The 13,033-nt window shown below is 39.3% G+C and overlaps 2 protein-coding genes across 3 annotated transcripts; one reads left to right on the forward strand and one right to left on the reverse strand.

The window, feature by feature from the left end:
• Window positions 1-3,420: 3,420 nt before the first annotated feature.
• Window positions 3,421-8,923, reverse strand: tnfsf14 (TNF superfamily member 14). Of its 2 annotated transcripts, none has more exons than XM_018704598.2 (5): window positions 8,774-8,923; window positions 6,012-6,494; window positions 4,647-4,680; window positions 4,486-4,560; window positions 3,421-4,370 (listed from the first exon to the last, which is right to left on the reverse strand). In XM_018704598.2, exons 2-5 carry the CDS (start codon window positions 6,204-6,206, stop codon window positions 3,979-3,981), a joined length of 696 nt encoding a protein of 231 aa, XP_018560114.1. In that variant the 5' UTR covers window positions 6,207-6,494; window positions 8,774-8,923; the 3' UTR covers window positions 3,421-3,978. The 2 variants fall into 2 exon arrangements, with proteins under 2 accessions (XP_018560114.1, XP_018560115.1); XM_018704599.2 differs by having other exon boundaries at window positions 6,012-6,278; window positions 8,774-8,912.
• Window positions 8,924-9,014: 91 nt separating this feature from the next.
• Window positions 9,015-12,479, forward strand: tmed1a (transmembrane p24 trafficking protein 1a). The gene is made up of 4 exons (XM_018704600.2): window positions 9,015-9,227; window positions 10,281-10,378; window positions 10,660-10,846; window positions 10,965-12,479. Exons 1-4 carry the CDS (start codon window positions 9,015-9,017, stop codon window positions 11,181-11,183), a joined length of 717 nt encoding a protein of 238 aa, XP_018560116.1. The 3' UTR covers window positions 11,184-12,479.
• Window positions 12,480-13,033: the final 554 nt, after the last annotated feature.

The raw sequence follows: 13,033 nt of genomic DNA on the forward strand, positions 1-13,033 counted from the left end.
TTATTCCGAAGTCTCTGTCGGCAGAAAACCTAATTTTTTCAGCCAAACTCTGTAATTTGCACAGCTCCTATTTGCTATTTACTGATTTATTTCTTGATATGTTTTGAACTGTGTGAATTACATATTTATGATGTATTTATTTATTATTTGGACCTAAAACACATACAGTATACAGTATATACTGTATTTAACAAAATTTCCATGGGCAGGTCAGCTAATAACCAATGAATGTATGTCACTGTGTGACATTTTGTGTCATTGTGTAGCATACATATATTGCAAGTAAATCACTGGAAAGTATACACAGTGATTTCTTTATTAATTATTGCAATGAAATGTGGCTTGAATTGTACAAATTGGACAACATGGTTGGTACGTGTATAAGAGAAAAAAATCTAAATTGTGATTTATTTGTTTAGGTATGGTATCGGGAAATTAATTCAGCCAATCATTTCTTTTCTAAATCTGCTTTTTAAAAGAAATGGAAATTATTTATCTTTTGATAAGGTATAGATAAGAACCAACATTAGACAGTTGCACAATTCCAAAGTACACAATACATTTGCATTCTATTCTCATAATCTAAATTTAAAATGAAAAGGGAAATGACTTGACAGAACTAACCTCTGATTCTCCCTCAGTACTTGTATCACACATTACAACAAGTGAAATCACGAGTCATGGTGGTTTATGTGGAAAGTTTCAAGTGTTAAGGGATGTTGAAAGAAATATTTGGTTTCGTCGGCAATTTTCAGCTGTTGTTTGTACCTTTGATAATGTGTGTACATTAGTTTGATTACGCATTCAAAAAAGCATTGCATTTGTTCAGGAAAAGTGTTTTTACATCCGATTACGTCAACTATAACAATGTTATATTCAGAACCTATATTTCCTTCAAACTGTTTGTTATGTTGTTAAAGCCCCAGTATGGAGCCCGACAGAGTGAATAAAACTACAGTGATGAATTACTGCTTTCAACTGTGAGTCATTTTCAAGACCCTGGATATAAGTGAAAGTGAAAGGTCATAAGTTAACAGCGGGACCCCACAGATATTGAGTCACTAATAGTTAGATACAGCGGGACCCTCCCTGTTAGATGCTTTCGAAGAATATCCCCTCTAGACTGTGACAAGGCAACATAAAATTCTGTGCTTTACACAAACATCAAACAGCATTTTGTTGTGACCTACATAACAACAACAGAGATACAGTAGAAAAAAGGTCATTGGAACATGACATTAGTCATCACTGCCAAGACACACATTTTCCAAGTTACTGAGGTTTCATCTGAAAACTCTTTTCCAAACCTCAGCTATGGAGTCCCATATCTCTCACCACTCGCTGTATTAGCTGCTGCCACCACAGCTTTCGATTACACCAAGGAGAGGTCCAAGATGTTGAATTCAAATACAGATAACAGACATACCCGGCTGCCACCCACTCTGTCTCGTTTATTAGAGGCATCTGCATGAGTTGGTTTTGTTCCTACCCTTGCTTTCCACTGCCTGATGTCAAGGCAGATGCGCAAGAGTTTTGTATCCACATGAAGTGTATGAGATACGCGGCAGCTGATGTGAAAACCCTCATCTCCTCTTTCCATCATTTACACTTCAACGTCACTGGGACAGCATTGCGTGCGCCATCAGGCATGTTTTCAAAGTACAGTCATTGAATAACATGTTCTTTCAAGAACTGTTATCATCTTTCAGTAACTTCTGGTAACACTGTCAAACATTATGATTAAAAAAAATCTGCCACATTTTGAGGTGTGTGAGATGATTATTGTAGGACAGAGTTACACCATAAATATATAACCACTGAACTTTATACCTTGATTAAAAATTACACTACTATCAAACATAAGCAAAAGTTTGAATGTCTTTTGTTTAAGACACTTGAAATAAAAAATGAAGCCCCTGATCACACTGTTTCCAGATAATTCAAACATCAGCATTCCTTTGCGCTCTACTTGATCTATAGACCAACACAAGGGGACAGCATTTAGCTATGTACTGTGACCACCTCTTTCAGTTTGAAAGAGCTGAGCTTAAAAATGTTGCTTCAGGCATCACGTATGGCTCCATTGTATTAAAAAAAATGGCTTCTAAGTGACAAACAGCTAGCGGTCTATTTCCAAAGTAGTGTGTAAAAACTTACAGTGTCTCAGCAGATTGATATCTGACAGCAATGCTTTATCAATGGAAAATATTTGTTTCACACATGGAAGTGAGAATAATTTTTGAGATCATAGCCAGTTATGTAGTACTCTCGTCCCACACAGATTCTCTGTAAAAGTCATGTCTAGACCAAAGTTTAATTCTGAGAGAAAAACCAACTGCATGAACCCCAACCACACAGCTGATACAGCTCCCCCTCCTTTGATACTACCGTCTCTCACACTTCACAGGTCAGCCAGCGCTGGAAGATAATGACTCACCCACATGTATGAGAAGCATGTATGAAAATGCATGGAGTTTGTGTAGAAAAATTTGAGTCAAAGCCACCCATGATTTGACAGATAATATGTTGACATATGCATTTTGACTGGATGTTGCCAAAACCCTGGACCGTAATTACGATCTCAGCTCAAAACGTTTCATCGATTTGGACAAAAAGGGAAAATGAATTTGAGGTTCAGTTAGGCTACACACCCACTTGTACACACACACACACATACACAATCTCACACACACACACACAGAAAGAGAGAGGGAGAAAGTGCATTTTCACCAGTCATTACTCTCCGGGCCTGGGGTTGGAAAGTGAGTCAGGCAATCTGCTGCTGACACCCCACCTCCCCCACCCCACCGGCCCCCACTGCCACTTCCTCCTCAGTTTACAAATATACAACTCTGTGGGCGTTTTCGAGAGCGGCTTCTTCGAACAGACACAGCTGAAGGGAAAGCGTAACAGTGACTGCATGAGAGATACGAATGACAGAAAGAAAAAGAAAAAAAAAGCCTCAAAGAGAGCGATGACATGTCAGCGTGCTTGTCACTATGGTGATGAAGTGAAAACGATTGCCTATTGCAGTACAGTAAATAAATATGCTGATCTGACTATGACTATGTGGAAGACATGTAATGTACCTTTGTCATAATAGTTACACCAGTCTTTTAATGTCCCTGGTTACATTAGTGTTCTGCTAAACCAATACAAATTAAAGCAAGAAGAAATTCTGTTTAAAGGCGACTGACAGGCTGACACTAAACTGTTATGTGTCACTGCAGCAGTAAAAAAAAAAAAAAAAAAAACCTCTATACTGTCTGTTACGTGTGGTTGGACTGAGAGGGTGACACATTTGCTGCTACTGAGACCACTTAGCAAAGGCTCCGGCACGGCCTCACCTGACACAGCAGGAAGTGAGTTCACTGCATTTTCGTATCAGGCCTCAGAGAAGGCTTAAGAAAACCAGCAAACTTTTCAATCATAATCTATTTATTTCATTATTTTGCATCCATTATTGTACATAAATAAAAAAGGATTTGTTTTGTCATTCATTCTACCGCCTTGGGAATAAATAAATATTATGCAGCATGTTTTACAGCAAGAATGAAAAGAAATGTGTAAGGTTACAGTTTGTGATTTTAGCATGACGCATCCGCTTTTATGAAAATCAGAAAGACCGAATGATGTATCAAAATAATTTTTCCATCCATCTATGATGAGATATTTTGTAACATTCAAAGGTTAGAAGTAAAGTATACAAGTATGCATATAAAAAGTCCCTGACTTAAAAGGGACTGTCAGATTTAGTAAAATTGCTTTCACACCCAGTAACAAAGCCCCCAGTACAGTCCTGACCTACATTACACTCCGAGGCCCAGTGAGGTTTTCACACCTGCCTCGCTTCCCTGACATGGACCTTCTTTTACATTACAAAGAGAATCATCAACCCTCGAGAGGATTCTATAACATTTCTTTAACAATTTTATTTACAACAAACTTTTAGAACCACAGTGATGGTGATGTGTGATGTTATATCATATATGCACCAAAGATGTTCTCAAAAGCTTTGTGTTTTTCAATTTTTGAGGTGTTGCTGACTTTCACGCAAAGAGCATCATTTTTGTCAAGGTGAAAAACTCCACCCAGGTAACTGTTAGATCGTGCTATCTTTGACTTTGAAACTGGGGAGTAGCTCCTGGACTGCAGGAGGGTAATACTTTTCCCACTATACTTTTCAGTATTTCTATTGATAGTATGGTGAAATACACCATTGTCTGAGAAGTAAACCTTTGAATAGACATAGTAATAACCCTCCTTCTGAATGATAAGACTGTTGCCTTTGTACTGCATTTCATAGAGGAGAGGGTCTGCAATCATACTCCAAGCCATGATCTCTGATCCATGATGTGCATCTTGTCCGTCTGGGGAAAAAAAGACAACAGCAACAATGTGAAGTCTGATAATTTTAAAACAGACATGAATACGACTCTGTACTGAAAACTATGGTAATGGATATGACAACAATGTCGGCTTCACCTGTCAGATGTGCAACTGGTTTGGAAGGAAGAATATTGTAACTGGGCCACATGGTGGGAGACGTAGCATCTTCACCTGTGTGAGAACCAGACACACTGTCACTAATGTGCATCAAGTAAACAACGATAATTATCATTTGAGTAAAAAGTTCTGAGACATACCTCCGGTGAACTTAGACGATGATGCTGAGGATGCCTGCAATGCAAACGAAAAATATTTACCTCTCAGTTGCATGCAGATGTGTATTTGCAAGCGTGCACATGCAGATGCAATCGAAAAGTTGTGGACACAAAATTTAAATTGCATTTAAGGTCCACTTTTTGTTTTTCTGTGGTTTTATCTTTCTGCACAACAAAGTAGGACAGGTCTGTGTTTCTGGTAATGAGCAAAAAGGTAGATCACAATCATGTCACAGGAAATAGACCACTTCCTTTTCTTCACCATACCCTGTTTGCCATATAGTTTAAGACCAAGCACGCTTTGTCCTCTTCTCCCCCACCCCCATGACTGCTGCCCTCAGAGAGAGCATCAGACAAGGACGGGAAAATGAGTCACAGAAATACCATGAAAGAGGCGACCATCCACCATCATGGAACATCAAGTCTGCATGCCCCTGCCATCCGGGGACGTCAGTAGAGTTCTCCATAAATGGGACGGACTTTAATGTACTTCTCTATCTCTACTCCACTTTCTTCCCCATAATAGTGAAATAATTTCACCGTCAGCAGTTTTGGAAGAAAAACAATCATTCATATGATCAGAGTAAATGTCAGCTTTGTTTCGGTCACAAGGGTCCTTTTGCGCAGCCTTTGTTTTCTATCAAGCCTTTGTCCCAAAAAACCCTGGACAAGTTTTCAGGCGTGAACCTGTTTTTGTCTCACGATATGCAGATGACATTATTTTCTGTAAGTCACACCATAACTCCATCATGACACTGAGCATACAGGTTCCTACAGGGAGTGAAATGCACCAATGAAAAAGTTATGTGATAATGGCAACTGTCCGTGCATTTCTGCCTTGTATTGTATATTTAAATTCACATCATTGAAATTTAACAATTTTTTCAGAAACTGTCTAATCACATAAAGTGTGCCACTTTCACAATAGTTTGACAAAATTTTACATTAATTTTAGGTTCTTTTGTTTTTTTCCCAAATTTTTACCTCAATAGTATCAATATATACTGACTTATTGTCACATAATTACATTTGTGCATGAAAAAAATGAAGCATAAATACTTAAGACTCAAGACAATCAATAGTTAAAGAGTTTTGGATTGAGTGTGATGGACAAAAGTAAGAGAAAATAATTAAAAGTAAGAAAAAGAAAAGAAAACTGAAAGTGAGAGTAGAGTGTTAAAGTTGAATCAGCTCTTATGAAGATAATGACATTCAAAGGAAAATGTAATGATACAAAAAAGATTAACCTGTGACATTCATTTGATGAGATATCACAGGATGAAACTGAAAAAAAAACAAAAAAACACTGTAGGTAGGTGCAGATGCAGGGATGAGTCTGATACTTACAGACTCCGTTTGGTAGAGACGGAAGATGAAGCAGGCTTCTATGACCATGCCGCACAAAGCCACGCCAACCAACAGGAACAGCAGGGTCTGTGCTGCCCCAGCACGCCGTCGCCCCTGGTTCAGCCTGGGTGGTATAGGAGGCCGGGTGGTGTGGCTGTCCACCACAAACACAGAGGGGTACTCATCCTTGGCCATACCAACAGTTCTCTTCCTCTAGGTGAAAAACGTTGCGTGGGAATATCCTCCAGAAGTTGTCAGAGGATGTTGCTTCAGAGGGTCCGCAGAGACAAACAGAGACTTGAGACTCGAGAGACAGAGAGGTGTGAAGAAGTAGCAAAATGGGTGGGCTCTCTTGCGGTTGGTTCAAGTGGAGATGGCGTTTGAGTAGTCAGATAAAGAACAGACTCAGAGGGGGAAATCTTGAGATGTATCACCAAGACACCTTTGGAGGTTGTCAGAGGTGCACCTGTCTGCACTCAGCAACTGCAAACATGAAAATGACACTGTGGCAGATGCTCTTTCTAACACAGCTGCAGAGCCTGCCAAACGACCTGTTACGAAGCCACATGGTAGAAGGCAACTACCACTGAGTAGGAGACAAAGCAAAATGCATTTAACCTCCCCTTTACACCCTCCCACTTCACTGTAATAGCAATGTTGAAATATCTCCATTCACACTTCCTCTCTTGCTTACACACTGTGTCTTGTGTTATAGTCTGATCACAACTACTATAAAACCAAAAGTAGGCCAAGATTTTAAGATTAAAATCTCACCCGCCTATTGTTGTGTTATCAAAAATGTTAACCTTTATGTTTTGTTGCAGGGGATAGTGCAGAGCTGTGAGTCATGAAACACATAAAAAACCCACACACGTATATACATATATATATATATATATATATATATATATATATGTATACGGAGAGAGAGAGGTGAGGTGGTGGACTTAAACTCTCTGTTCACACACTGATCAGCCACAGCATTAAAAGCACTGACAGATGACATAAATAACATTTATCATCTTGTTACAGCGTAGTGTTCTGCTGAGAAACCTTGGATCCTGGAATTCATCTGGATGTTATTTGACACGTACCACCCGTCTAAACACTGGTTACAGACCAGACATCTGTAGGAACAAGCCAGATACAAGGAGGGTGCAGCCAACAGGACCCTAGGTTTCCCAGCAGAACACTGAATTGTGATGAGATAATCCCACAAATATGATAACGTAGTATATTGTTACTGGAAACTAATATAAAGGGATTAACACTGTCATTTGACTCATTTTAGTTGCTGTACCAGACCATCAAACACCCAAAAATATGAGTATAACATTAGAAGTAAATGTGTTATTAGCAGTTAGTGTTTATTTATATTATAGTATTTTCCTATGGTCTTCGTGCTAGTCGCTGCATTATCTGTATCTAATCTGTATGTGTATATCAAATACTTTTAAAACACTCTTGTGCAGTAAGGAATTTAAAAAGTGTTACTAAACATGTAATGCATAGTTGATGCATAAAAATCATCATGAATTATTCCATTAATCATTTCATTTGTGGTATATGCCCCAAAATTAGCTGGAATCCAGTAACAGGAAGGGTCATTACAGTCCCACATGTGATCAGCCTATAAAAGCAGAACAAAGCTTTTATCAAACTAGGTAGTCACATGAAAGTATATGCATGTTGCTGCATATAGAAATCATTTCTAGTAATGTTAAGTAATCACATTATTGGCATGATATAATAGTAACTTTTTCTCACAGAAAAGAATAAAAAAAAAAAAAACCTCCAACCCCTGGCCTGTAAACATTTAGAGTGTTGACTATGTTGACTTATGTTTCATTCGTATATGTTGTTTTTCAGTGTGATTTCTCTTTAAAAAAATAAAATGTATAAAATTAGTTGTTTCAATGCTGTGTTCGAGGGCAGATTTCTTTTTTCTCTTTACAAGTTTTGAGTTACAGCAAAAAATGACTCATATGGGCAAATGCATATTTTGTGTTAAATGAGGCTGCTCCACTGGAAATGAAATAGTTTGGTTATCCACACACAATAAACAACCACGTGTTTCATTTATGGTTAAATGAAACTCCTGTTGTTGCCTCAAAAGAACCTTTTTTTAAACAGCACGCCATGTTTATTAGATTGACACCTATTTGTGTTTGAGATACAAAGTATTGATTTGAAATGACTGACTTGGATCAGATGTTCAGATCATGTTTACTGGGACTTACACGAGCCTCATCTACAGTAGTGAAAAACAGTATAAAAACCTAATGGTATCATTGCTACTTGCTTATGACTGAATTAGATGCTTATATCTATCTAATGAATGTTTGAAGTAACTGTGAGTAACACTAATTAATTCATTATCTATTAAGCATCTAAGTGTGTAAACTTGATCATTTCTTGGTAAGTACAAAGTGAGTAACATGAAACATCCTGTATTAATTCATGTATGAAATCATCATGAATCATGCACTAATTACACTTTACTCTATAGTCTCCTTATAACTAAGTGATATGGAGTTTCTCACGTTGATCAGATACCCAGATCAAGGCTATGCTCTACTTTTTGTCTGTTTTTACCCAGAGCTCCATCTATAGGATATAGCAGGACATGACAAGTGTTAGTTAAAGGAGATTAAGATAGTAAAAAAAAGAACATTTTTTATACTTGTTCAGAAAAAGAACAAGTATAAATCGGTGTGAAAAGTTTTTTTTTAAGTGATGAAATAAAAAAAAAAAAGTCATACCTTTACAATAACTGTGCAGGTCTTTGTACTCCAGGTGTAAACAAAGCATTTTGCACCTTGGTACCTCTGCTTCTCAGTTTTGCATGTGGCTGCAGCTCTATTGGTCGACACAGACAGTGGCACCACTCATTCAGCTCCGATCAGGGAACCAGTTACCATCAGGCTCTTCTCCACCCGTCAGAGCACGAGAGAAAGCAACTCCAGACACATGACAGAGGACAGAGTCGCTCAAAGCTGGTGAATGTGGAATAAATGGACTATGCTCTACGACCTCAGGATGGTGAATGTGTGTGCACAGCTGCGTTTGCTGGCATGTTTCATTCTGACTGTAGACTTGACTTTGGGTTCGGGGCCAAATCAAGACATGGAATTTACATTTCTGTTACCTGCTGCCAGCACTGAGTGTTTTTTCCAAACCACCACGAGGAACGACAGCATGGAAGTTGAATACCAGGTAGATATAATTTTTCCTATATGTTCCTGTCTTGTCTATCTTGTACAGTGACAGTCTAATGTTGTGTTAAAAGTTTTGAATAGCTTTATTAAAGTTTGTGTCTCGTGTCTGACTGAAAAACAAGTGAACAGGCTATGGACTTTGGTCTTGCATGCAGAGATAAGGACATCCATTACTGCTCTTTGTTGAGGACACCTGAGTTAAGGCAAAGGCATAGAAAAACTCAGATATAGTCATCTGTTTTCCAGCCATACTGCAAAAATACATTTTAACACCCATTAGGAACAAGCACAAACACACAAGTTGTACTTATAAGATGATATTGTAAATACAACCTAAATATATAATGGCCAGAAAAATGATTTTTTTAAAAAGTCATATACAAAATACAAATATTTTTTGCCAAAGACACAGTTTCAAATTCAAAAGCACACCTGTCCTCAAGTCACTAAGAATGTGTTGCTGGCCTTCACTCATTTTATGGTCATGACCTTTGCATTGCCTCACCTACCCGCCATCACACCACAGTCATCATGCTGCCACTTTACCCACTGCCAGCCACAGGACTGTGTTAGTGAGAAGTCACAGACCTGGCTGTGACCCTGCAGTGACACATCCCTGTGGTTTCTGAGCACGGGGTAAGAGAAGGATCGCCACCGGAGCGGCTGACACACGATGCTCTTGAGGTCGAACGTTTCTTTGTCAATATTGTAGCCAAAAAAAGACCAAACAACAAAACCACATAAATAGAGGGCTAGGTGGGGGCAGTGGTAGGCGGCGAAATACAGAATTTCCAAATTACTCAAATTGTTCTATTATTATCACTGTGATGTATCATGTGAGCTAGGTTGCTGCTCAGTGCACTATCAGGGCTTTAATTTGAATTTCACACAGCCATTGTCCAGATAGTCTGATTAAAGCTTGAACTGCGAGCTGCATGCCTGGAATGGAAATGTGAAGATAAGGGAAGATGTGTGAGTGAATTCTGGGTAACATGAACATTCTTCTTTACTGACCCCCCACCCCCACGCCCCGTGCTGCTCTCTCTTACAGGTGATAGCTGGGTCAGGCCTTGATGTCGGCTTCACCCTCATCTCACCGAGCGGATACAGACTGGTGTCCGACTTCAGGAGTTCTTACGGCATCCACACGTGGGTTACCTAAATGCTTTCCAACAAACTGCCTCCTTTTGATGTGACATTCACTCCCCTGTCATACTCTTTATTTGCACTGAAACCAATTAAACACGAAGTGGAGGTGAGCGTTACGGTAGCAGTTAAGAGTTTCGCCCCCATGAAATACATGAAAACTGGTGAAAGGGACTTGATTTCAGATCCTCCTTTCTAAAAGGGCAGATAGTGAGTAGTTTCAACCCTGATATTGTGCAAATGTCACCTGTTCCCAAAATTTCATACCTGTCTATTTCCTGCAGGGTGGATTCCACAGAAGATGGAGACTACCGGCTGTGTTTCGACAACAGCTTCAGCAAACTATCAGAGAAGATGGTGTTCTTTGAGGTGATCATTAGTAGTCAGAGCAGCGCAGGTAGAGGCCGAGATGAATGGGCGGATGTGGCTGTGACAGAGAGCCTGGTGGAGTACAAACTGGAGTACATCAGGGTGAGAGGAGAAACACATCTGCTGCAGCTATGATCTCCCTCCAAACACCACTTGAATTATCAGATGTCATTCATCTTGAAGTCATCTCCTCCCTGTTCTCTTCTTCCTCTTCTTGCAGGCGACCATGGACTCCATGTACCAGCACCTGGAGAGGAGCCGTCAGGTCCAGACCGTGCTAAGGGCCTTCGAGGCGAGGGACCGCTACCTCCTGGAGGACAACCTGTGGCGGGTGTCCTTCTGGTCCTGCCTCAACCTGCTTGTCATGCTTGCAGTCGGTGCCGCACAGATTTACACCCTGCGGCGTCTCTTTGATGACACCAAGCGGGCCCGCACATAGAAGCAACAACAGACAGCAGAACCTGAACGCTCTCACATCTCAAAGTTTGACACCAGACTCTCAACCGACATGTGCCTTGTGAGCTGAATTTAAAGGGATAGTTCGCACTTTTGGAAAACTGATGTCAAGTGCTTTTTGTGAATTCAACTTACAACAACACCTGACACTCAGATTTAGAGTATTGTAATATGCACACACACACACACACATAAACACACACTGTATATACTGTACACAAATACACATACACACACACACACACACACACACACACACAGACAATATTTGGAGCACTGATATTTGTTAATAATGTCGTCGGGGAAGCTAGAAAATCAAAGTTGTTCCCGCTGGAATGTTGTTTTATTGAGTTTCAGATATTACACTTTACACCGGCATCTACTACTCTGGGCCTATCCTTTATCAAACCAGAAGCTACAACAAAGCAAAATAATATCAGTAACCTCAGCTCCTGACAATGTACTGTAAAACAAGAAAGTTTTTTTTAATGTAACTTTTTTTTTAGTCTCACGCTGTTTAAAAAAAACCACAGCTAAATTATTTACCGTGATAAAAAGACAAAAACAAGCAATTTCCCTGATCAGTTTCTCTGTCTGGAGGTTAAATAGGCAGAGAACAGTGAATTTGTGCAGGTGGCAAGTTAGTTTTTCATTTCCTCACCATTACTTGGATGCAATTGCACTTTGGGGGTAAAAACATACATAACGCAGTAGACAAACTATTGTGCATTCAAATTACTACCAATATCTTTTTTCTCACGCTATCATGGAACTTAGACTGCTCGGCTTCATGAGCTGTTGTTAACATGTTCTGTCATAAATCGTGTTCAGTGGTAACACTCCACATGAAAGGCTTTTTTTTTCTTTGCCACCACAAAACAGATGCTACAATAATAAAGTCTCATGTTTAATTATCTGGAAATTCATCCCTGAAAGTTAAATCATAAAGTATCTCAAATTGCAGCTTTTGGCAAAATTAATCATTGGCAATCTTCTGGGGAATTTTATGGTACAAACTAGGAAATGGGAAATATCTACATTGGATTTATGTGCTTAATTACAGCCCACCCTGATGCAACTTGGTTCTAACCATCTGTGGAAATACCATAACATTTTAGAACTGTAGATAAATAGCTTACTTGGGTTTTAAGTTTGATGCCTCAGTGATTAATACTGTACAGCATATTTTACTGACTGTATCAGATAACTTATGTGGGCCTGTAACAATATTGTTGGAGCTTTTCTCTGAACTGAAAATAAGATATGTAGTCCTTCTGTAGTCCTGCTGCTGTCACAGATTGAAGTCATTTCCACCGCAGCCTGGTCAAGGTCACCACTGGTTTCGACGAGGAGCCGGGCGCCTGTTCAGGAACAATCAACCAATGTTAATCTCTTAACCTTGTGACATGCACTCTGACAGGTTACGCTACAGGATCCAGTCAATGGAGCAGCGGGGGCACTTGTAATGAGGTAATCACTGTTAGTGAGAGGGCTTGAGAGAGCTCATCCTCCACTCTCACTGTAGAGTATGAATAGAGACATAATTTATTAAGTAACGCAGAAACTCAAAGAGAATTACATTTAAACAGTAGAATACTTTTGAAAACATTTTGTGCTAGGGGAGATTTGAGCCCAGTTAACACAAAATTGCTTAACAAGATGTGTAAGAAGGGAAAAGGGTAAACTCTATCTCCAGTGCCTACAAAAATATTCAACCTCCTAAGTTTTTATTCTTTATTACAGGGTCTTTTCCTGTTGATTAAAGTCAAAAAAGTCACATTAAATCGACTTTAAATCAGTCCTATAAGACAAAACATGAAAACTTCTATGGTG

Source organism: Lates calcarifer, linkage group LG11, assembly GCF_001640805.2.
Source record: "Lates calcarifer isolate ASB-BC8 linkage group LG11, TLL_Latcal_v3, whole genome shotgun sequence".
NCBI classification, from domain to species: domain Eukaryota; kingdom Metazoa; phylum Chordata; class Actinopteri; family Centropomidae; genus Lates; species Lates calcarifer.